This window comes from Scyliorhinus torazame, chromosome 15 (genome assembly GCF_047496885.1).
Source record: "Scyliorhinus torazame isolate Kashiwa2021f chromosome 15, sScyTor2.1, whole genome shotgun sequence".
In the NCBI taxonomy this organism is placed as follows: Eukaryota; Metazoa; Chordata; class Chondrichthyes; order Carcharhiniformes; family Scyliorhinidae; genus Scyliorhinus; species Scyliorhinus torazame.
Window position 1 is genome coordinate 173,449,852 of NC_092721.1, and position 26,566 is coordinate 173,476,417.

General features: G+C 46.9%; 1 protein-coding gene across 1 annotated transcript in view; it reads left to right on the forward strand.

The window, feature by feature from the left end:
* LOC140391992 (F-BAR and double SH3 domains protein 2-like) overlaps positions 1-26,566 on the forward strand; it is a 346,281-nt gene that overhangs the window by 270,384 nt on the left and 49,331 nt on the right. The window contains 4 exon segments of the mRNA XM_072477113.1: positions 1,418-1,534; positions 1,943-2,047; positions 5,206-5,233; positions 5,236-5,366. Coding sequence (XP_072333214.1) covers positions 1,418-1,534; positions 1,943-2,047; positions 5,206-5,233; positions 5,236-5,366 — 381 coding nt within the window.

Genomic DNA, 26,566 nt, shown 5'->3' on the forward strand with positions numbered 1-26,566 from the left:
CTTGTTATGTGTGATAGTCATCAATATTAATGTTGATCAATATATTAAGATGCAAGGTGTGACTCAAAACCAATTCAAAGAAATGTGTGTCTTCCTCAAATCAGTTACCAGCCCTTGAAAAGGTAATCCTGACCTCTAAAGCAGGTAGCTGACTTGAGGAAGGCACAAATTCCTTTTAATTGACATCGTGAGTGAGACAAAGGTCTTTGGATTGTGACAAGCACCTACTGGATGCAAGACCTGAGTAAAACCAGATTTCCAAAATGTTGCTCTTCAGGAATCATTAAGGGAATGCGTACTGGAATATTATTCTTTGACCCAAGGACCAGAATATTAGAACGGCCAAAGAACAGTGGGTAGCACTGTTGCTTCACAGCTCCAGGGTCCCAGGTTCGATTCCCGGTTTGGGTCACTGTCTGTGTGGAGTCTGTACGTTCTCCCCGTGTCTGCGTGCGTTTCCTCCGGGTGCTCTGATTTTCTCCCCCCCCCCCCCCCTCCCCAAGTCCCTAAAGATGTGCTGTTAGGTGAATTAGGCATTCTGAATTCTCCATCTGTGTACCCGAACAGGCGCCAGAGTGTGGCGACTAGGCTTTTCACAGTAACTTCATTGCAGTGTTAATGTAAGCCTGCTTGTGGCAATAAAGATTTGTATTATTAGAGAATACGGTGAATAATTCTGCTTGTTTCCTATCGAAAAATCTAATCTGGATTATTGATGATAGATGGTGATAGAGCCTGGTGCTTTTGCATGCTACTGGTGTACAATAAAGCTTGCTAATTTCCCATTTGCTTTGATCAGTAGATTTAGTATTGAAATTCAAGCGAGTAAGCAGAAGAACAACTGTAGTTGTTTATGTTTATATTTTTAATTTCTAATCAAATTTTACAACACACATGGAAAAGTCTTATTACATGGCTGGATTTGCACTCCTTATGTGAATTACTTAACAAAAGGGGCCAGCAAATTGTATTTATAAAATGTCCCATCTTACCTTAGCCATCCTCCAGTGCTCATGCTTTCCACTGTAATTAATAAAGGATATACTTTGATGATTGGTGATTTACATAAAAGAAACACCATATTCTACCCATCTCCTAAGCGTTAATTTATGAAATTACAGTATATTTCTCAAAATATAATAATTTTGTCTTTTCACAATGTGGTACTTGTGAATCAATTTCCCCACCACAATTCCAGAAATCCCTCGTGTTCTTCTGCATATTCTCTTAAATTTAGCAAAATAAATTCTAATATTCGTTGGTAAGTAAGACACAGATTAAAACAGCACATTGTTAGCGAATTGGCATTAAAGGGTTTATTGGATGCAAACAGATTTCACAAAGGAACCAACAAGTTTGTGTCCATGGTTATCGTCATTTCTGTCACCCTGTTAACAAGTAGCACTAAATATTACAGAGTCGGCAATTGGAGTATGAATCTGGGACCACTGAAGAGCACAGCCTTAATAAGGAAGCTCGTAAGTGGGCAACACGTGTAGCACGAGAGCATAAAACAATCATCCATAGTCAGAGGGTAAGTGAAAAATGCAAACATTCTATTCAATTTTAATTAAATGAGCTTATCTGTGTTCTGGACAGAATATACCAGTCTGACCAAAAGTTAGAGTTGTTCCAGTTGATGTTGTGTTTGGAAAAATTATTTAAATTCACTTAAGAACTTAATCTGTACTACAAGCCCCTGTGTACCCAACTCCATTATCCTCAACATGAGACCAGATTATTCACATTCCAACAACATGGTTTTCGTTCTCCTTTAAAGCATATTCCTATCAGATATATCTAAGTCATGTGATTGATTTGGTGGCACACTGACTCATCATGTTTGGCTCTGTAGTTTTCCTTCCAATTTTTGACAAAATCGAATCACATACTTGACCCAATTAATTTATATATTAATAATTTGATCTGTTTGACTTTATAGACCCTGGAAGATCTAAAGGCACATGGAACTGTTGTCTCAGAACAAGGTCGAATTGAATTGGAACAAAAATTAGAAGAGGCTAGAGAAACTATCCGGAAGGCAGAGGTAAGGGATATCTGAAAGCAAAATACAACAGGAACTTTCAAAAAGAAAGAACAAATTTTATTTGCTTGTTTCTTTGTTAATTATAGTAAATACAATGAGTGGAAAATATAGGTCATGTTATTTTTGGAATGTGTGTTTGTGTACATGTGCGTATGTTTATACTCCTTACTTTCAGTTCCATCAAGAATACTTTAGCTGTGGGCAGCATGGTGGCCCAGTGGTTAGCACAGCTGCCTCACGGCGCTGAGGTCCCAGGTTCGATCCCGGCTCTGGGTCACTGTCCGTGTGGAGTTTGCACATTCTCCCAGTATCTGCATGGGTTTCGCCCCCACAACCCAAAAATGTGCAGAGTAGGTGGATTGGCCATGCTAAATTGCCCCTTAATTGGAAAAAATAATTGGGTAATCTAAATTTATTTTAAAAATTGAATACTTTAGCTATTAAAATAGGAATCATACATTGTTAGATTTGGTTATTACCTTTGCTGTTACCATAGTGTACAACAGTGATAATGAGTATATTAAGCTTCACTGAAAAGACTATTTTTAAAATCTGGGTGTGTAAACCGAGGCAGTAAAATGTACAAACTTTTAGCAGTAATAAATAAGTGTAACTTAGCAAAGATGGATCTAACTGTAACCTTTTAATAGAGAAGCACCATTTTATGAATATTCTGGAGTTGCTCTATTGGTTCAGTGGGAGTCTGTGCTTTGGACAGTCCCCAAAGAACAGTCAGTAGCCACAAAACTAAAAGAAACCAAAGTACCGGTTCTTCTTAAAATTAATTGAGCATGGTGTTTGTAATTAAACCTTCAGGAAATGATTAACTTGCGCAGGAACTCTCTGAAACAGATAAAATCTCTCTTCAAAGGAACATTAATATATTTTAATTGCGGGTGATTCTTAGATTTGTTGAATCCAAGTTATGAAAGAAGACCCAGAAATAAACAGTGCCCCTTTTTCAGGAGAAAAGCATATTGAGGGCATGAGGTTACCTTGTTGTTTAAAATGTACAAATCTTATAGACAGAAGTTTCCAACTTAAGCTCCAACTGTGAAACTAAAGATCATCATGATACAAAACTAGCCAGCTTCAGAAAGGTGATCCTCCCTTCTCTTAACCAACATAGCAATCAATGAAGAGATTATATGTTTCTATAAAACAGAATATATGTTTGTTTAGAAACTGGAACAGTGGGCATGATGAAAACTACTATAGGTTAGTCCAATCTTGATGTTGCTTTATGCCCTCCATATACCTTTAAGCAGTAATCACTGGACATATTGGAGGAGTTGGGAGAGGAGATCGAAGAGGGGACGTGGGCAGATGCCCTAGGGAGGATGAACTCTTCCTCTTCGTGCGCGAGGCTCAGCCTCATACAGTTTAAGGTGCTGCACAGGGCACACATGACCGGGACAAGAATGAGCCGGTTCTTTGGGGGTGAGGACAGGTGTGTTAGGTGCTCAGGGAGCCCAGCAAATCACACCCATATGTTCTGGCCATGCCCAGCGCTGGAGGAATTTTGGAAGGGCGTAGCAAGGACCGTGTCGAGGGTGGTAGGATCCAGGGTCAAACCGGGCTGGGGGCTCGCAATATTTGGGGTGGCAGAGGAGCCAGGAGTGCAGGAGGCGAAAGAGGCCGGAATTCTGGCCTTTGCGCCCCTGTAGCCCGGCGAAGGATTCTCCTTTCAGTGGAAGGATGCGAGGGCCCCAAGCGTGAATCCTGGATCAGCGATATGGCAGGGTTCATTAAATTGGAGAGGGCGAAATTCACCTTGAGAGGGTCGGTACAAGGGTTTTTTTAGGCGGTGGCAACCATTCTTAGACTTTCTGGCAGAACGATAGACATTGGTCAATGGCAGCAGCAGCTCGGGGGGTGGGGGGGGGGGGGGGGGGGGGGGGGGGGTGCGGGAGGGTTACTTTATTTCTGTTTATGTTATTTACCACACTTGGAGTATAGTGTTTAATCCTGGTCGCCACAACTACCAGAAGGAGGTGGAGAGGGTGCAGAAGAGATTTACCAGAATGTTGCCTGGTATGGAGGGCATTAGCTATGAGGAGCGGTTGAATAAACTCGGTTTGTTCTCACTGGAACGAAGGAGGTTGAGGGGGAGACCTGATAGAGGTATACAAAATTATGAGGGGCATAGACAGAGTGGATAGTCAGAGGCTTTTCCCCAGGGTAGAGGGGTCAATTACTAGGGGGCATAGGTTTAAGGTGAGAGGGGCAAGGTTTAGAGTAGATGTACGAGGCAAGTTTTTTACGCAGGAGGTAGTGGGTGCCTGGAAACTCACTACCGGAGGAGGTGGTGGAAGCAGGGACGATAGTGACATTTAAGGGGCATCTTGACAATAAATGAATAGGATGGGAATAGAGGGATACGGACCCAGGAAGTGTAGAAGATTGTAGTTTAGTCGGGCAGCATGGTCGGCACGGGCTTGGAGGGCCGAAGGGCCTGTCTGTGCTGTACATTTCTTTGTTCTTTGTTCGACACTGGGGGGTCTGAGGGGTGTATACACCTGTTGTGTTAAGTCGGGGTGTTAATGTTAATTTATTATTTATGTACGGGGCGGGGGGGTTTGGGGGGGTTGCTTTTTTTAGATTGTGTTTTGTACTTAACCCTGTTGGGTTCTTTTTCTTTCTCATTTTGTTATTGATATTTTATGAAAACCTTTAATAAAAAAAATTTTTTTTTAAATTTGTCGAAGTGGTGGAGGAAATGAAAATTGAGAGTTTAGATTTTCAAGAAAAAACTTTTAAGAAAGAAGATGCAATGAATGCGGTGATATTTGGTGTCTCATTCAAGTGCCTAGTTCTCATTTTCTGAAAACTTAAAGCATTTGTTATTAGTCCTCCGTTGGTTTAAATATTGTATAATCTATAGCATGACGGGCAGGGCTTGTACCAGGTGGTGATTTTCTTTTGTAAAGTCATTATCTGCGAAGATCAATAAACAGATTGAAAACCACAGCTACATCACATAAATTAACTGGCTAGTAGAATGATGCTGGAAATGGATTTATATCACCAACATTACTTAGCTGGCAACTAATCATAAAATAACTTTGTTTAAATTGCTTTCCACTGTACTGAAGGTATGTTTATTAATAATTTGTTTAAATTAAATATTTTTTTAATCATTGTAAATGTTTTTGCAGACAGTTAAGCTAAAGGCAGAAGCACGATTGAGTTACTGCGACAGATTGGGGTTGCTGTAGATACTTGGTTGAAAAGTGCCATGAATCAAGTAATGGAGGAATTGGAAAATGAGCGTTGGGCAAGCCTCCCACCACTCGCCAACAGTGAAACTGTGCACTTGGTAAGACTTTGACATGTATGCCGACGACCACCATCTCTCTTGAAAACTGGACTGTCTGTAAACTGTCGGCCTTTTTTAAATTTGCTATTGCGATGTGAGCTTCTCTGGCAAAGCCAGCATTTTGCCCATTCCTAATAGCTCTTGAGAATAATGAACTGCCTTCTTGAACCACTGCAGTTCATTTGGTCAGGTACCCCCAGACTGTTATTAGAAGGGAGTTCTGGGTTTTGACAAGAGACATGAAGAGATGGCAATTTGTCAGGATGGTGTGAGACTTGGATAGTAATTTGGAGAGGTGTTGGCTAAACCGAAATTGCCTCCAACTAAATATTGGCAAGGCCAAAGCTGTTGTCTACCGTCCTTGGCGCAAGGTCATTCCCTGGCTACTGACTCCATCACTCTCTGGAAACTGCCTGAGGCTTGAATTGCACCATATCCAATTTTATTTTTGTATTTGATCTTGAAATGAGCTTTAGGCCACAACATCCCACCATCATCAAGATAATTCCATCTCCGTAACAATGCCTGATTCTGCCTCACTGAAAGCTCACCCTCTGCTGAAACCCTCATCTTTGTTACCTCTATACTTGACTATTCATATGCTCGCCTGGCTGGCCTCCTATCTTCCATCCTCCATAAACTCAAACTCATCCAAATCTCTACTGCCTGAATCCAAGTCTTGTTCACCCGCCACTCCCGTGCTCTCAATGCCTCCTGGTCAGGTTAGGTTTCAATTTTAAAACTGTCAACCTTATTTGCAGGTACTGCCATGGCTTCACCGCTTCTCCCTCTGCAAATTTCTTCAATCCTATAACTCTCATGATTTCTGTGCTGCACCAGTTCAGGCACCTTGTACAACCCCCATTTTAATTCCTGCAATATTGGTGGCAGTGCATTCAGCTGTCTTTGCCCTTAACTCTTGAATTTATTTCTCTCTCTCTCTCTCTACTTTTTTCTTCAAGACACTCCTTAAAAACTATCTCCTTGACCAAGCTTTTGATCATCTCCTTATGTGACTCGCTGGCAAAATTTGGTTTGTAATGCTTCAGAGAAGGACCTTGGAATGTTTTACTATGTTGAAGGTGTTATATAAAATTATTGATTTTTTTTTTTTTTTTTTTCCCTATAGTTTAGATTTTATTTAATAATTAAATTAATATTGCATCTGTTCATGACAACTACTATGTACGATGACCAATAATGATGAATAAGGAGAGCTTTTTGTTTAATGAAGTGTTTCTACAAATATTTAACTATTTTATATGTATATCTGGTAAGTTAATATGAGGAAGAAACACCTGAGAAAAGTCTTGATCAAAACAGTACTAGAGCTTTAAATACCACAGTTCCTGCAATGTTGACTTTTAATCCGTGAGTTTAGAAGTCTTGGTGTTGATTTAATTACATTTAAGATAGAAGCTGTGATGGGCGAGTTAGAGAGAAGTTATTTCAGCTAATGGGGGCACCTGGAACAAAGGGTACGATACCCAAGTTGGAGCTGGGTCATTGAAGAATCAAATCAGGAAGACCCTTTCACCCAAAGGTGAATGGAAATTTTGAATTATTTTATGCAAAACGATATAGGTGCTGGATCAATTGAAAATTTCCAGGACTGACAATTCTTTGTTTGGTAAAGTTATCAAGGGATATGGAGTAAATGTGGGTAAATGAAATTGAGGTACAGATCAGATATAATCTGTTCGAATGACCGAAGAGGCATGAGTGGCTGAGTGACTTTCTCCTGTTCCCATTCACATGGGCTCTATCTACTCATTACACTGATATCCTACTTCTAGATCAAATGCATACTTGTTTTCAAAAATCACAGCTTTAGGGTCAAATCAGTGTCTATAGACACAGTTTTGTATGCAGTTGCAATGTGTTGGCAACATCTATTTTAATTTTTTTTTAAAAATAATTTTTACTAAAGGTTTTCATAAAATATCAATAACAAAATGAGAAGAAAAAAAAAGAACCCAACAGAGTTAAGTACAAAACACAATCTAGAAAAGCAACCCCCCATACCCCCCCCCCCCCCCCCCCGGGTACATAAATAATAAATTAACATTAACACCCCGACTTAACACAACAGGTATATACACCGCCTCAGACCCTTCAGTGTAAATAACAGAAACAATAATAAAGTAACCCCCCCCCCCCGAGCTGCTGCTGCCATTGACCAATGTCTATCGTTCTGCCAGAAAGTCCACGCTTGGGGGCCTCGCATCTTTCCGCTGAAGAAGAATCCTTCTCCGGGCTACCAGGGACGCAAAGGCCAGAATACTGGCCTCTTTCACCTCCTGCACTCCCGGCTCCTCTGCCACCCCAAATATTGCGAGCCCCCAGCCCGGTTTGACCCTGGATCCTACCACCCTCGACGCCGTCCTTGCTACGCCCTTCCAAAATTCCTCCAGCGCTGGGCATGCTCAGAACATTTGGGTGTGATTTGCTGGGCTCCCTGAGCACCGAACACACCTGTCCTCACCCCCCAAAAAAACGGCTTATCCTTGTCCCGGTCAAGTGTGCCCCGTGCAGCACCTTAAACTGAATGAGGCTGAGCCTCGTGCACGATGAGTATGAGTTCACCCTCCCCAGGGCATCTGCCCACGTCCCATCCTCAATTTCCTCTCCCAACTCCTCTCCCACTTACCTTTTACCTCCACCACCGAGGCCTCCTCCTCCTCCTGCATCACCTGGTAAGTTTCCGAGATCTTCCCCACTCCCACCCACACCCCCGAGAGCACACTGCCCCTGTACTGTGTGTGGCAGTAGCCGCTGGAATTCCACCACCTGCCGTCTGGCAAATGCCCTTACCCCGGGGGGAGCCCGTACTTCTCCAGCTCACCCAGGCTCGCGAACCTCCCGTCCACAAACAGGTCCCCCAACTTTCGTATCCCTGCCCTGTGCCTTCCCGAAAATCCTCCACCTGTTCTTCCTGGGGCGAACCGGTGGTTCCCCCGTAATGGGGTCCACGCCGAGGCCCCAACTTCCCCCCCCGCCACTGTGCCGCCTCCACTGCAGCCCCTCCCCCTCCATCGCCCACTTGCGCACCATCGCCGCACAGAGGTTGGGCAGCGCCAGTCTCCCCCATCTCTACTCCCCTCCAGGAACACCCTTCTCACCCTCTGAGTCCCTCGCGCCCACACAAACCCCATTATACTCCTGTTAACCCGCCTGGAAAAAGCCTTCGGGATAAACACGGGGAGGCACTGGAACAGGAACAAAAACCTTGGGATTGACTGCACCCTACCCGCCAAGGACAGCGGCAACGCGTCCCACCTCTTGAGCTCCTCCTCCATTTGCTCCACCAGCCTTGTAAAATTAAGCCTATGCAGGGCCCCCCAGCTCCTGGCCACCTGGACCCCCAAATACCTGAAGCTCCTCTCCGCCCTTTTTAGTGGGAGCTCGCCAATCCCCCTCTCCTGGTCCCCTGGATGAACTACGAACGGCTCGCTCTTCCCCATGTTGAGCTTGTACCCCGAAAAGTCCCGAATTCCCTAAGAATCCTCATTACCTCCGGCATTCCTCCCACCGGGTCCGCCACATACAGCAGCAGGCCGTCCGCATAAAGTGACACCCTATGCTCCTCCCCACCCCGCACCAACCCCCTCCAGTTCTTTGACTCCCTCAGTGCCATAGCCAGGGGTTCAATCGCCAGTGCGAAGAGCAGGGGGGATAAGGGACACCCCTGTCTCGTCCCTCGGTGCAACCGAAAGTACTCGGACCTCCTCCTGTTTGTGGCGCCACACGCCATCGGGACCTCATACAACAGCCTAACCCACCTGACAAACCCCTCCCCAAACCCGAACCTCTTCAGCACCTCCCATAGGTACCCCCACTCTACCCTATCAAAGGCTTTCTCAGCGTCCATCGCCACCACTATCTCCGCCTCCCCCTCCCTCGCCGGAATCATGATAACGTTCAAAAGCCTCTGCACATTTGCGTTCAACTGTCTCCCTTTCACAAATCCTGTCTGGTCTTCATGGATGATCTGCGGCACACAATCCTCAATCCTCGTGGCTCAGACCTTCGCCAGCACCTTGGCATCTACATTTAGCAAGGAAATCGGTCTGTAAGACCCACATTGCAGGGGATCCTTGTCCCGCTTCAGGATCAAGGAGATCAGTGCCCGGGACATCGTCGGGGGCAAGGCCCCCCTCTCCCTTGCCTCATTAAAGGTCCTGACTAACAGTGGGCCCAACAGGTCCATATATTTTTTATAGAATTTGACCGGAAAACCGCCCGGCCCCGGTGCCTTCCCGGCCTGCATGCTTCCTATCCCTTTGATTCGCTCCTCCAGCCCAATCTGGGCCTCCAATCCCGTCACCAGTCCCTCTTTCACCTTTGGAAACCTCAATTGGTCCAGGAAGCGGCCCATCCCTCCCTCCTCCCGTGGGAGCTCGGATCGGTACAATTCCTCGTAAAAGTCCCTGAAGACCCCATTGATGCCAACCCCACTCCGCACCATGCTCCCTCCCCTGTCCTTAACTCCCGCGATCTCCCTAGCTGCGTCAAGCTTCCGAAGCTGATGCGCCAGCATCCGGCTTGCCTTTTCCTCATACTCGTAAATCGCTCCCTGGGCCTTCCTCCACTGCACCTCTGCCTTTCTGGTGGTCACCAGGTCGAATTCGGCCTGGAGGCTACGCCTCTTCCTCAACAATCCTTCCTCGGGCTCCTCCTCCTGTCTACCCTCACCATCTCCCCCACCAGCCTCTACCTCTCCCCCCCGCTCCCTCCGCTCCTTGTGGGCTCTAATGGAGATCAGCTCTCCCCTCACCACCGCCTTCAGTGCCTCCCATACCAACCCCACTCTGACCTCCCCGTTGTCGTTGGTCTCCAAGTACCTCTCTATACTTCCTCGGACCCGCTCGCTCACCTCCTCGTCCGCCAACAGCCCCACCTCCAAGCGCCACAGCGGGCGCTGGTCCCTCTCCTCCCCCATCTCCAAGTCCACCCAATGCGGGGCGTGGTCCGAAATGGCTATTGCCGAATACTCAGTATCCTCTACTCTTGCTATCAGCGCCCTGCTCAAAATGAAAAAGTCGATTCGGGAATAAGCCTTATGGACATGTGAGAAGAATGAAAATTCCCTAGCCCCCGGCCTTGCAAATCTCCAAGGGTCCACCCTTCCCATAAACCCCCTCAGTACTCTAGCCGCCCACCGGCTTCCTACCCGTTCTAGACCTGGAGCGATCCAGTGCCGGATCCAGCACCGTGTTAAAGTCTCTCCCCATTATCAGGCCCCCCACTTCCAAGTCTGGGATCCAACCTAACATACGCCGCATAAAACCCGCATCGTCCCAGTTCGGAGCATACACATTGATCAGTACCACCCTCTCTCCCTGCAACTTACCATTATGTACCTACCGCCATTATCTGCCACAATGCTCGATGCCTCGTATGACACCTTCTTTCCCACCAAGATCGCCACCCCTTCATTTTTGGCATGCAGCCCCGAGTGAAACACCTGACCTACCCACCCTTTCATCAATCTTACCTGGTCTGCCACCTTCAGGTGTGTCTCCTGAAGCATAACCACATCCACCTTCAGCCCCTTCAGGTGCGCGAACACCCAGGCCCGCTTAACCGGCCCATTCAGTCTCCTTATATTCCAGGTTATCAGCCGGATCAGGGAGCTACCCGCCCCCCTCCCCCACCGACTAGCCATGACCCCTCCTCGGCCAGCCACACGCCCGCACCCCACACCCGGCCAGTTCCCCAGAGTGGCATACCCCCGTCTCAAAACCCCCCCCCCTCCCCACTCGCTCCAGCTCCTCCTTGACCATAGCAGCAGCAACTCGATTTCCCCCCCCCCCCCCCCCCGGCTAAGACCCATCCTACCTGATTTACTCCCCCCATTGCACTTCCGCAAGTCAGCTGACCCCGGCCACTCCCGCATCTCCTTCGACTCCTCCCATTGTGTGGCACACCCTCTCCCGTTCCCCATCCATAGGCTCTCCCCCTCCCCCTTCCGTTCTAAGCGCGGGAAACAACCCTCGCTTCCCCGCCCCCTCCAGTCTTCAGCGCGGGAAAAGGCCCGTGCTTTCCACCTACCAGGCCCCGCCACCTCTGACGCAGCTCCTTTTACAGGCCCGGTCCCCTCACCCCTGACTCGGGGGTGGGGGGTGGGGGGGGGGGGGGGGGGGGCCTCCCCCATCTAACCGCCGTCCACCCCCCCCCCCTGTTCCGTTTACCTCCCCCCCCCCCCCCGCCCCCCCGACCAACCCAACCGAAACAGTGCCCAACCTGCCCCAGCCACCCTCACCGACCCGAAAGAGAAAAACACAGAGAAAAAGAAACCCGGAAAATACAAAGCCCCCCCCCCCCCTCGGAAAAAAAAAATAAACATAACATATCAACCGCAGTCCCCAGTCGCCCATCCCGACCCTCATCTGTGTCCAACCTCTCTGCCTGAACAGAGGCCCCGCCTCCTCCGGAGACTCAAAATAATGGTGCTGGTCCTTGTAGGTAACCCACAGTCGCGCCGGCTTCAACATGCCAAACTTCACCCCCTTCCTGTGCAGCACCGCCTTCGCTCGATTGTACCCGGCGCTCCTCTTCACCACCTCCGCACTCCAGTCCTGGTATATTCGAACCTCCGCGTTCTCCCACCTGCTGCTCCTCTCCTTCTTGGCCCACCTGAGCGCACACTCCCGATCGATGAACCGATGGAATCTCACCAGCACCGCCTGCGGAGGCTCGTTAGCCTTGGGCCTCCTCGCCAGCACTCTATGGGCCCCTTCCAGATCCAGGGGCCCCTGGAAGGACCCCGCTCCCATCAGCAAGTTCAACATGGTGACCACATAGGCCCCCACGTCCGGCCCCTCCAGCCCCTCCGGGAGGCCCAGAATCCGCAGATTCTTCCGCCTCGACCGATTCTCCATCTCCTCGAACCGCTCCTGCCATTTCTTGCGGAGCGCCTCGTGCGCCTCCACCTTTACCGCCAGGCCTAAGATCTCGTCCTCATTGTCAGAGATCTTTTGTCGAGCTTCGCGGATCGCCACCCCCGGCCCGTCTGTGTCTCCAGCAGCTTATCAATAGAAGCCTTCATCAGCTCTAGCAGGTCTGTTTTAATCTCTCTGAAGCAGCGCTGGATACCCTCCTGCTGCTCCTCTGCCCACTGCATCCACGCTGCCTGGTCTCCGCCCGCCGCCATTTTGCCCTTCTTCCCTCGCACCTTCTTCAGGTCCACCACCACCTTTTTTATCGCCCCGCCCCTAGTTGAAGCCATATACTGACGGGGAGTGGTTATAGACTCCTTCCCACACCGGGAAACGTCGAAAAAGTGCCATTGGGGGCCCTGAAAAGAGCCCAAAAGTCTGTTTTTGTGGGAGCCGCCGAATGTGCGACTTTGTTCCGCGTAGCCGCAACCGGAAGTCGGGCATCTATTTTAATTTATTAAGAGGTGTGGTTACATGCAGTCAACGTTTATAAAAATTAGTTCATCGGATGTGCACAAACAGCAATTATTGCCCATCCTGAACCACTGCAATATATGTGGTATAGGTGCAGCGACAGTGCTGGTAGGGAGGGTGCTCTGGGATTTTGGCTTGGCTGCAATGAAGGAATGGCAAAATAGTTCAAAGTCAGAATGGTAATTTGCAGTGATTGTGGTGTTCGCAACTCATCTGCTGCCCTTGTCCTTCCAGAGATTTGGCTTTGGAAAGACTGTCAAAGAAGCTTTGTGGAGTTGCTGCAGGGCATTTGTATATGCTATGCACTGCTGTTAGTATGCACAAGTGGAGGAGGCATTGAATGTTTAGGTGATGGTTGGGATATCCGTCGAGTAGGCTGCATTGTCCTGGATGGTGTTGAGCCCTTTGAGTGTTATTAGAGTTGCACTCATCCAGGCAAATGCCAAGTATTCTATTACGCTAGTGACTTGTCTCATCGATGGTGCGCAGACTTTGGGGAATCAGAATGTGAGTACTTGCCGAAGAATCCCCGACTTCTGACAGGCTCTTTTAACCATAGGATTTTTCTGGCTGGTTCAGCTCAGTTTCTGGTTTGGTGACCTCCTCCAGAATTGTGATTTTAATTTTATTTGATGTCATTCAAAAATTATCCCTTCCTGTCAGGAGACTTATATTGGATGTTACAAGACCAAATTGAATCAAGGAAGTACTTAATTTCCAAAGAAAAATGCTTTCAGATTAGGTAGCATAACTAGTAATATCTCATAAAAGCAATAACTATAGCATTAATGTCTGGTATTATTGCTCAGAGTTTACAGTGCACTTTCATTCTTTTAGCTGTTCAGGTGGAGCTTGTTTATATAGCTTGTTCTTTTAAGACCACAATTCAGCTACTCATGGGAGAGGCCTATATAGAACAACCTTTGGTAAATGTTAAGCCAAATTTCTTGCTGTTTATATCTCGCTTGGCGAAAGGATTAGGTTATCGAGGTCCGAAAAGCTAGCAAGAAATTAATTTTCTCCCAACAATTAAAAATACAGCTTTAGATGCAACATTTCCATTCATTGAGGTAGAGATGTCTATATCTACCTGCATTGCTTCGGAGAGTTAGAGGATATGCTGTTTTGCTGCCTACGTCACTGTGGGAATAATTTCTTTCCCCCCCCCAGTGGCAAATCTTTTTGTAGCGCCCATGTTTATACAGTCAGTAAATTAAAGCTTTGTGTATGATCCCCTGTGCCACCCAGATGCATGAAAAACAAGTTTTATTAACATTATTAACATTTGAGCCAAGAAAGAGACTATTAGTTTGCTACTGCACTTATAGTTGATACTGCAATCAAAATTTCTGTATTCAACGTCGCACCTGTTAATCAAATTATCACTGCATGTCAAGAAAAAACATACAATCAAGTGCAGTGCCACACATAGGGAGCAATGCAATTTTGCTGGGTAAAGCATTAACAACAGATTTGCAATAAAATTCAATTTTTCACGACCTGCACCATATCAGAATGAACTGACAAATGTTCACATAGAGATGATACTATGAAGCAAGTTATCATAATGGTTTGTGGAATCGGAGGAAACCCTCACCTTGCAACAAACACCCCACCCCCACAGTCTTGTGTTGATGTTGCTCTGCCTACAGAAAAAACAAAATAGTGTGCACGGTTCCTCTTTTTGAGGGTGACATTATTTTGACGGATGCATAGCATTACAAGGCAGAAAAATCACCTTGAAGAGGGTTGAAAGAGTGAGGCACATGCAATGTGCCTGCAATTAAAAGCGGTGTCCATTGCCAATTTTTTTAATACTGTAAATTTGTTCTCCCAGTAGCAGAAGCAACTGCATTCAATACACGACACCCAGATCCACTGCCACCAATCCCAAACAAGGGACCAATTTGAGTACACATTCTCTGGCAGTCTGCAAACAAGTTTTGAATGCACCATCAATTTTATAAGGAAGCCTTTTTAATACTTAAGCTATAGAGATGGCATTTCTTAAGGCACTTGAACAATTCGTACTATATCTTCACGCACAAATTATTGTAAACAATTTTTGTTGATTAATCATACTGTCATAGTTTAGCCATTCTGAAAATAAGTTGCTTATCAGGAAAAATCCTGGGGAAGAAGGAGTGAAGTAAACAAAATTAGGCTTTAAGCACCCAATAAAGAGGCAAAAATAATAACCTGGAAATAAGAGTGGACACATTGGCTGGCCTGATCAACTTGCAGCACAGCACCACCTAGTGACAGTAGAAATACAATTGTGTGATTGGTAGCTTGCTTTTTCCATTACAAAATGTTGACTTTAGTCATGTTTTGCCATTATAAAATGTTACGTGGAGATAAGGAAGTTGCCAATATAAAATGTTGACATAAAACCATATCAGATCAAAATCCTGAAACTCCCTCCTTAGCATCACTGTGGGTGGACCACAAAGACTGCAGTGGTTCAAGAAGGTAGTTCACAACTACTTTTTCAAGGGTAGTTAGGGATGGACAATATAACACTGGTCTTGCCAGCAACGCACATACCCTGTGAACAAATTCAAGAAAAAACAAACATTATGACACCAGAGCTAAGCATATCTGAACAGGCAGAGCACATCTACGGACAACTTCAAATATATAATGTGGATAATATTAAATCTCGCACTATATCGCTCAAAATGAATTCCAGGAGACTACATTTTCCCTGAGGCACATCACCTAACTTTTTCTATGTTAGTTAGGATATGAGTACATGTTGTATCTCGTGAAAGGTATACTTAGGACAAATGACGGGTTGTTCTTCATACATCAGATTGGTGTGAACTTCCAGAAAAAAGGTGGATGTGCAAAGAGACTGTCTAAATGCAGTGTATTTCCAGTATTTTGTATTCTGACATCCAATTCCCAGCATCTACAGTATTTTGCCTTTGACTCAGCAGCCATCAGGTAACACCTGCACACTGCTGAGCTGTTCACTAAGCTTGGTTCGAGTTGGCCAGGCTGAATTAGCTATGGTCTTGATGATATTTACTTTAGAATTTGAAGTACAATTTTCAAATTTGGGGTTGATACCAAATTGGGAGTGTATTTACTGCAAAGGGAGACTGACAATATCACAGAATGGATACAGCACAGCAGAAAGCAATTCAGCCAGTCATGTCGTTGCCAGCTCTTTGCAAGAGCAATTCACCTGGTGCCACTCTCTTGCCTTTTACCTGGAGCCCTGTAAATGTTTCCTTTGGGGGTGAGGTTTGGGCTCCAGCATGCAGAAAGCTTTGGGTATATGCAGGTGCGCATCTTCGCAAGTAAGGTCACCCCAAACTTTCCAGTGGCACCGTCCTCTTTGTTACTGGAGGAGGTGCTGTTGGTTGGAGGGCTGGAGGGTGGGGTCGTTTCAGTGGATTAAGCCCAAGTGGGAGGAGGAGTTGGGGATGGTGTTAGAGGAGGGATTATGGTCCGAGGTGCTGGGAAGGATCAATGCCTCAACCACGTGTGCGAGGCTGGGTTGATTCAATTAAAAGTGGTGCACAGGGTGCATTTAACGAAGGTGAGGATGAGCAGGTTGTTTGAGGGCGTATAGGACAGCTACGAGCGGTGTGGGAGGGGCCCATCTAATCATATTCTGGTCCTGCCCGACATTGGAGACATTCAGCACCATGCCTGAGGTTTTACACATGGATTCGGAGCCGGGTTCCCTGGGGGCCATATTTGGGGTGTCAGACCTACCTGAGTTGCAGACGGGTGCAGAGACAGAAGTCCTAGCCTTCGCCTCGTTGACCGCACGTAGGGGGGGTCCTGTTATGGTGGAAGTCAGCTTCTCCCCTCTGTGCCTCTGTGTGGCTGGGCGATCTGATGGAGTTCCTGTATTTGGATAAGATTAAATTTGCTCTGAGGGGCAGACGAAGGGTTCCACGAGAGATGGGGTTTATTTATCTTGCACTTTGGGGATCTGAGGGGTTGGTGGATGGAGTTGGGGTTGCGTTTATTTATTTTTAAAATGTTGAAAATTTGAATAAAAATATATATATTTAAAAATAGCAATGTTTCCATTTGTAGGGTAGTCAAAATATAAAGACCATAATTACAAGATAGTCACTAATAACTCCAATAGGGAATTCGGAAGAACCATTTTAATCCAAAAATTGCCCAGAATGTGGAACATGCTGCAAAGAATATTTGAGGCAAATAACAGACGTGCATTTCAGGAGAAGCTCGATAAGCACATGAGACAGAAATCAATAGATTTTGAACTGGTGTGACAGAATTAGTTGGAGAGAGGTTGGAAGAGACTTGCGCAGATGAGAGGCGCTGTCATACACTCTGTAATTGGATGCTGATGTGGGAACTCTGGATGGATGAACTAACATTAGCTGACTGGCCTTCTCACAACTTTGCTGTCAGTACCTTCAGACATCATAATTATGATTTATTTGTAGTTATTAGGGACAGTGTGTGGGTCAGTAGTTCTCATCAACAATTCAGAAAGTTGTGAGCTCAAGTCCCACTCCAGAGTTCAAATCCAAAGTTGACGCTCCAGTATAGTACTGAGGTTGTGCTATTCTGTCAGAGGGTGATGTCTTTTGGATGAGCCATTGAATGAGTCAGTTTTCCCTCTGGTGGTCCTAAAAAGTCCTATGGCAATCTTTTATTTTAAAAAAGTGTACAGTCTTTTCCACAGTTTCCTGGACAATATCTGTGAATCAACATGGCTAAAACACATTGTAATTACTTCATTATCACATTGTTGAATAAAGAACCTCTGTGCAAATTAGCTGCTGCTTTGCCAACATTGCAATGCTTCAAAACACTTCAAAAATGCTTCCTAAGGTGGTGAAAGGTAATGTATCAAAAAAGTTAAATTTATTTCTTGTCTTTTGCACCTTTTAGCAATTTTCCAGGTGTCAGTTCAGGGAGGTGGTGCCTGTACAGGCTAGAATGGTTGCATCTCAACAGAGCTGGAACCATGTCCTCAGAGACAGCTTGCTAGTGCTATTGAGAAGAGTTTAAACTAAGTTGGCAAGGGATTGGGACCAGAATGTAACATTAGCAATCAAACAAGGTGGACAAAGAATTGGGGGAGATAGGTGTTACTAGAGTAAGAAATAGTATGATATTAGATGGGGATTGGAGTAAGAGGGATAGGTCTACGTGGCGTTTAGCAGGCACAGATAAACAAGTAGGAACTAACGTGTTTCTGAATTTCTGAAGTATATTCAGGAGAATTTTCTATATCGGTATGTTTGTCGTCCAACTTGGACAGATGCAATGCTGGATCTGGTGTTGGAGAATGAGGCAGGTCAAGTGGATCAATGTCAGTAGGGAAAATTTAGGGGGCAGTGATCATAGTGCAAGTTAACTATGAAAAAGAACAGTAAGAAGTCTTACCACACCAGGTTAAAGTCCAACAGGTTTGTTTCGAAGCACCTGAGGAAGGAGCAGCACTCTGAAAGCTAGTGAATCGAAACTAACCTGTTGGACTTTAACCTGGTGTTGCAAGATTTCTTACTGTGCTCACCCCAGTCCAACGCCGGCATCTCCACATCATGAAAAATAATTGGTTAGCTCTGCTGCCTACGGCGCTGAGGACCCGGGTTCGAATCCCGGCCCTGGGTCACTGTCCGTGTGGAGTTTGCACATTCTCCCCGTGTCTGCGTGGATTTGACATCCACAACCCAAAGATGTGCAGGTTAGATGGATTGGCCGCGCTAAATTGCCCCTTAATTGGAAATAAATGATTGGGTACTCTACCTTTATATAAAAAATGTTTTAAAAATTATTATTCAAAGAACAATTGAACACCCAATTTAGGTAATTATCGACTCATCTCTGTCATAATACAATCAGAAGTCTTACAACACCAGGTTAAAGTCCAACAGGTTTGTTTCGAATCACAAGCTTTCGGAACATAGCTACTTCAGCAGGCTACGCTCTGAAAGCTAGTGATTCGAAACAAACCTGTTGGACTTTAACCTGGTGTTGTAAGACTTCTTACTGTGCTCACCCCAGTCCAACGCCGGCATCTCCACATCATGAAAAAGATCACGAATGCAGACTGAAAATCTTTAATTGGGGACAGATCAGTTTCAGCGGGTTGAGAACAGATCTGGCTAAGGTGAATTGGAATCAAAGGTTGACTGGCAAAACTAATGGAACAATGGGCTGCCTTTAAAGAGGCGATGTTTAGGTATGGTAAGGTGCATTCCCATGAAGGGGAAGGAAAGGGCAAACTAAGCCAATGCTCCTAGGATGACGAAAGGAGTAAGATGAAGCAGGAAAGAGATGGGTATGCCAGGTGTCAGTTTGAGAATACAAGTGAGAACCAGGCTGAATATTGAAAATTCAGAGGGGAAGAGAAAATATGAGAAAAGACTGGCCGATAACATAACAGGAACTCCAAAGTTTTCTATAGACATAGAAATAGTAAAAGGCGGACTGGGGGCAATTTGGAACCGACCAGGGGATTTACACATGGAGGCAGCAGGCATGTGCAGAATATAAGGAACAGCAATGCTTGACTAAAAGGTTAATGAGGGAAAAATTAGAGTACGAAAGAAGACTAGCCAGAAATATAAAAACAGTAAGAGCTTTGATAAATATTTTAAAAGGAGAGGGTTAACAAATTGAGTGTTGGTCCTATAGAAAGTGAGTTTGGAGAATTGATGATGAAAAACTAAGATGGCAGATTAATTGAACAGGTATTTTGCATCAAACTGCAGTACAGAGGATACGAGTATCATCCCAGAAGCAGCTGTGAATCTGGAAATGGAAGGGCGGGTGATTACAATCCCCAGAGAAGTAGTACTGAGTAAACTGTTAGAGCTGCAGGCTGATAACAGCTCAGGTCCTGATGGACTTCATCCGAGGGTCTTAGTGTCTTGTGAGGTAGTTGATGCATTGATTTTAATTTTCCAAAAATCACTAGATTCGGGGAAGGTCCCATTAAATTGGAAGATAGCAAATACACCTATCTCCATTATTCAAAAAGGGAGGGAGGGAGATGGAAAGCACAGATATACAGGCCAGTTAACCTAACATCTACCTGAGGGAAAATATTAGAAGCTATTGTTAAAGGTCATAAAGCAGGGTACTTGGATACACGCTCAAGGTAATGAGGCAGAGTCAACATGGTTTGCGAAAGGGAAATCATATTTAACCAATTTATTAGAGTTTTTTGAAGGAGGAACCTGTGCTGTGGATAAAGGGATGCATGTCCAGTACTTAGATTTCCAGAAGGCATTTGGTGCCACATCGACAGTTTTATGCACATGTTAAGAAGGGTAATATATTGGCATGGGTAGAAGATAGACTGGCTAATAGGAAACTTGAGAGTAGAATAAATTGGTCTTTTTCAAGTTGGCAAGATGTGATGAGTGATGTGCCACAGGGATCCATGCTGGGACCCCAACTGTTTATAATTTATATAAATGACTGGGATGAAGAGATTGAAGGGATGGCTGCCAAATTTGCTGATAGCACAAAGATAGGTAGAAAAATAAGTTGTAATGAGAACATGGAGGCTACAAAGGGATTTAAATAGGTAAATGAGCGGGCAAAGATCTGACTAACGAGTACGACATTGGAAAAATCTGAAATTGTCCATTTTTGCAGAGAAATTGTCCGTTTTGGCAGGAAGAATAAAAAAGGGACATATGATATAAATGGTGAGAGATTGCAGAGTTCAGAGTTGCAGAGAGATCTGGGTGTCCTAGTACATGAATCACAAAAGGCTAATATGCTGGTACAGCAAGTAATTAAGAAAGCTAATATAATGTTATAATTTGTTTTTAATAAATGTTTTATTAAAGTTTTTCCAATGAGTGTTTTTACATAACAAAAATAGAAATACAGATAATAAAAAATAACAACATATCCCAAAGCTTACAGTGAAACTACTTACACAACAGAATTTTTTTTTTTTAAACAGAACAAGGTGAGTTTTGTCTCCATGCCCAACTCGCCCATGAACTCCCACAAGGCCCTAGCCACCGCCAGCCTCTTTCCCGTTCTGGACGTGGAACGATCCAAGCTCGGATCCAAGACCGTATTAAAGTCCCCTCCCATAATCAGGTGACTTATCTCCAACTCCGGGATCCTACCCAACACGCGCCTCATAAAGTCCGCATCGTCCCAGTTCGGGGCATATACATTTACTAACACCACCTGGGCCCCCTGCAGCTTGCCACTCACCATTATATACCTGACCCCCCCCCTTATCCGCCACGATGCTCCCCGCCTCAAATACCACTCATTTACTGACCAAAATAGCCACTCCTCTGGTCTTTGAGTCTAACCCTGAGTGAAACACCTGTCCCACCCATCCTTTCCTTAGCCTCGTCTGGTCCGCGAGCTTTAAGTGCGTCTCTTGCAACACGGCCACGTCCGCCTTCAACCCCTTTAAATGCGAGAACATTCGGGACCGCTTGACCGGCCCATTCAGGCCTCTCATGTGATCAGCCTGGTCCGGGGGGTTGGGGGGGGGGGGGTTTAAACCCCATCCCGCCGACTAGCCATCTCCCTTTTTCGGCCAACCGGGCATTTCCCACCCCCTAGCACCGAACACCTGGAAAATAAGCAAAAACAAACAACAAAACCCCCAACCAAACTAGGGCAGACATGCCCATAAACCTATGCTTTACCCGCCGTCCTCCCCTCGGTCCCTCCTCACCCGCACATTTCACCCCCATACAACAGTCCCTTCCTCCAGGTCCAGCTTCTCCTGCCTGATAAACGACCACGCCTCGTCTGGGATATCAAAATAGCGGTGCCTGTCCTGGTATGTTACCCACAGTCTCGCCGGGTGCAGGATCCCAAACTTCACCCCTTTACCGTGGAGGACCGCCTTCGCCCGGTTAAAACCTGCACGCCTCCTCGCCAGCTCAGCTCCCAGGTCCTGGTAAATTCTGATCTCGCCACTCTCCCACTGACTGCTCCGCTCTTTCTTCGCCCACCGCAGGACTCGCTCCCGGTCTGCCAAGCGCTGAAATCGTATCACCATCACCCTCGGTGGCTCGTTTACCCTCGGCTTTCTGGCGAGAACTCTGTGCGCCCCATCCAGCTCTAAGGGCTGCGGGAAGGCCCCCACGCCCATCAGCGTCCCACCCAACATTGTGGCCACGTACGTGCTCGCGTTCGCTCCTTCAGGAAGGCCCAGGATCCGCAGATTGTGGCTCCGAGATCTGCACTCAAGGTCATCCAGCCTCTCCTGCCATCTCTTATGGAGCGCCTCGTGCGCCTCCACTTTTACCGCCAGGCCCAGGATCTCGTCCTCGTTCTCCGCCACCTTCCTCCTCACCTCTTTGATCTCCTTCTCCTGCGCCTTCTGGGTCACCACAATTCTCTCCATTAAGGCCAGCATCTCCGTTTTCAGCTCCATGAAGCAGTTTTTAAGGAGCTCCTGCTGTTCTCTGGCCCACTGGGCCCACACCTCCCAATCCTCTCCAGCCGCCATTTTGTCCTCTCCGACCTTCTCGACCTTCTTGGGTCGCGTGTCTGCCGGCTCCGCTCCTGGTCCCCTCCATCCACCAGTGGGGGAGGGTTCTCCCACATCTGTTCCCACGCCAGTCCCTCCTGTTAACTGCCGCCGCCGTTCCTTTTAGCGACTCGAAACACCGATCCCGGCGGGAGTTGCCGTTCGCGTGATCTAGCAGGTCATGGCCACTACCGGAAGTCCTAATGTTATAATTTATTATGAGGAGAATTGAATATAAAAATAGGGAAGTTGTGCTTCAGTTGTACATGGAACTGGTGGGATCACATTTGGTGTACTGTGTACAGTATTAGTCACCCTTTCTAAGGAAAGATGTAAATGCACTGGAAGCAGTTCAGAGAAGGTTTACCAAACTGCCTGGAATGGGTGGGTTGTTTCATGAGCAATTGTTGGGGTTGAGGAGAGTAACAGGCAACTTGATTGAAACAGACAAGATCTTGAAGTTCTTGACAGGGTAGATATGGAGAGGATATTTCCTCTTTTGGGAGAGCCTAGAACTAGTGGTCACTGTTTGCAAATAAGGGGTTGCCAATTTAAGACGGGTATAAGGCAAAACCTTTTCATTTGGTTTCATGAATTTTTGGAACTCTCTTCCTGAAAAGATGATGGAAGCAGAGTATTTGAATATTATTAAAGCAGAGGTGGATAGATTCTTGGTAATCAAAGGGTGATAAGTTACCGGGAGAAGGCAGAGTGCAGATTTGAGGCTACTATCATTTGATAAGATCAGCCTTGGTGTTGCCCTTGTTCTTCTGGGTCGGGGTCTGCAACTACAGCTCTGGAACTGCATGCAATTCTTCCAACGTCTCATTTGCGGCTTCTAACATTTTCCAGTTAGATTGCATTAATGTGAAAAAATGTCCTGAAAAATCATATCAAGAAAAGTAGGAGCTGTGTTTTATTGTGGGGATAAAAGGCTAATGATTATGTGACACTTTACAGTTACAAATCATTATTTTAATGAAAACCAATGTTATGATCTAAATAAATATCTTTTTTTAAAAATATTTTTATTCAAATTTTTCCAACACTTTTTAATAACAAACAACCCCCCCCCCAATAACAAAAGGAAGAAAGAACACAAACCACACATTCAAAAATAATAAACTACATATACATTGGGTTCCTCCCACATATATTAACCCCTCCACATAACATTCAACAGTACCCTTGGGGAACCACCCCCCCCCCTCCCCAAATTCTTCCCCCCCCACCCCCAACCCCCGAGTTGCTGCTGCTGCTGACCTCCTCCTAACGCTCCGCGAGATAGTCTAGGAACGGTTGCCACCGCCTGAAGAACCCCTGTACAGACCCTCGTAAGGCAAACTTTATCCTCTCCAATTTAATGAACTCTGCCATGTCATTTATCCAGGCTTCCACGTTGGGGGGCTTTGCATCTCTCCATAATAACAAGATCCTCCGCCGGGCTACCAGGGACGCAAAGGCCAGGATACCGGCCTCTTTTGCCTCCTGCACTCCCGGCTCGTCCGTTACCCCAAATAATGCCAACCCCCAACTCGGCTTGACCTGGACTTTCACCACCTTGGACATAGTCCTTGCAAGACCCCTCCAAAACCCCTCCAGTGCCGGGCACGACCAGAACATGTGGACGTGATTTGCCGGACTCCCCGAGCACCTCCCACACCTGTCCTCCACCCCAAAGAACCTACTCATCCTCGCCCCTGTCATATGCGCTCTGTGAACAACCTTGAATTGTATTAGGCTGAGCCTGGCGCAAGAGGAGGAAGAATTAACCCTACTCAGGGCATCAGTCCGCAGACCCTCATCTATCTCCTCCCCAAGCTCCTCCCCCCACTTGCCCTTTAGCTCCTCTACCACGGCCTCCTCTTCTTTCAGCTCCTGGTAGATCGCCGAGACCCTGCCCTCTCCAACCCATACACCCAAAATCACCCTGTCCTGAATCCTCTGTGCCGGGAGTGTTGCTCTTATTAGCCTTTGTTTTATTAGCTCTAATTATGTCACCTTTGCTCACGAGTTGCCAGGTATCTTTCTGATACCGCCACGTGGTTCAAGCGCGAGTTATGATTAATAAGTCAGCACACCGCTTAGTAAGATTGAAATCAACGGTCATTTATTATGTACAGCAATAAATACTTACACAATAATCCTACTGTCTATATCAAAACCGACCACTACTGGCCAATACTTAACTTTTGGGGATGGCACACCAGGTCAGGGAAACAAATGGTTTATCGAATTGGGTCTGGCCTGGGCGGATTCAAAAGGCTGATACGGGTCGATGGCTAGGAGTCTCTATCGGGTCGCGATCGCTGGAGTCAAACTTACAGTTTCTGGTCGATGTTCTTGCGAAGGTTGCGAGCAGGAGAAGACGGGAGAGAGAGAGCGATCTGAACTTGGCCCCTCAATTTATAGGGCACAGGGGCTACCCGCCTCTCGGGGCGGCCCTTCACCCTGAGTCCCAAGTGATTGAACTTGTTCCCAATCACTGGGTTTGATATGCTCCAATAATGGGGCGATTCCTCGATCGGGGGGTGATCGTTCACCTGTCTTTGTTTCGGCCACTGCAGGCGCCGAGAGGTCTGGCCCGGCATTCAATTGCTAATATGTTACAATTGTTCCCGGGGATAGCCGATTAAACTGCAGATGTCTGTGTTGATGTGCTGCTAATAGTCGCAGGTATCGATCTGGGCCGACTTCCCCAGAGCCGAATACGCTATTCTGTCTGCAGCTGTCCGTTTATGTCCTGTTGGCTGCTTTTCCCATCAGCCTTTTTGGTTACCCATTTTATATCGGGTTTTGGCCAAATTAATCGGGAATCAGCCATTTTAGATGGCTGCAGGAGCAACGGGAATTCCCTCACCTGCCGCCTCACAAACGCCCTCACTTGCATGTACCTGAATGCATTTCCCGGGGGTAGCCCAAACTTCTCCACCAGCGCCCCTAGGCTCGCAAACGTCCCGTCTATAAACAGGTCCCCCATTCTTCTGATCCCTGCCCTATGCCAGCTCCGAAACTCCCCATACACCTTTCCCAGGACGAACCGATGGTTCTCCCTAATCGAGGACCAAACCGAGGCTCCCATCTCGCCCCTATGCCGTCTCCACTGCCCCCAGATCTTCAACGTTGCCGCCACCACCGGGCTCGTGGTGTACCTTGTCGGCGAAAGTGGCAGCGGTGCCGTCACCAGCGCCCTCAGGCTCGTGCCCCTGCAGGATGCCGTCTCCAACCTCTTCCGCGCCGCCCCCTCTCCCTCTATTACCCACTTATGGATCATCACCGCGTTGGCTGCCCAGTAGTAGCCACACAGATTCGGCAAAGCCAGCCCTCCCTGTCCCGGCTACGCTCCAGAAACACCCTCTTTACCCTCGGGGTCTTATTTGCCCACACGAAACCCATGATGCTCCTACCTACCCATTTAAAAAAAACGCCTTGGGAATCATAATGGGAAGGCACTGGAACACAAAAAGAAACCTCGGGAGGACCATCATTTTAACCGACTGTACCCTGCCCGCTAACGAGGAGGCAGCACATCCCATCTTTTGAAATCATCCTCCATCTGCTCCACCAACCGCGTCAAATTGAGCTTGTGCAGTTTCCCCCCCAGCTCCCCGCCACCTGAATCCCTAAGTACCGAAAGTTCCTTTCCGCCCTCTTCAATGGTAGGTCGTCTATCCCCCTTCCCTGGTCCCCTGGATGCACCACAAAGAGTTCACTTTTCCCTACGTTAAGCTTATAGCCCGAAAAGTCCCCAAACTCCCTTAGGATCCGCATGACCTCCACCATCCCGTCCACTGGATCTGCCACGTACAGCAACAGGTCGTCTGCATATAGCGACACCCGGTGTTCCTCACCCTCTCGAACCAACCCCCTCCATTTCCTGGACTCCCTTAATGCCATGGCCAAAGGCTCGATTGCCAATGCGAACAACAAGGGGGACAGGGGGCACCCCTGCCTCGTCCCTCGGTACAGCCGAAAGTACTCCGACCTCCGCCGATTCGTAGCCACACTCGCCACCGGGGCTCTATATAGGAGCCTGACCCACCTGATAAACCCCTCCCCAAACCCAAACCTCCGCAACACTTCCCACAGATACTCCCACTCCACCCAATCAAAGGCCGTCTCCGCGTCCATAGCTGCCACTATCTCCGCCTCTCCCTCCACCGATGGCATCATAATCACGTTGAGGAGCCTCTGCACATTGGTGTTTAGCTGCCTGCCCTTTACAAATCCCGTCTGGTCCTCATGATTCACCCCAGGGACACAGTCCTCAATTCTCGTGGCCAGCACTTTTGCCAGCAACTTAGCATCCACAT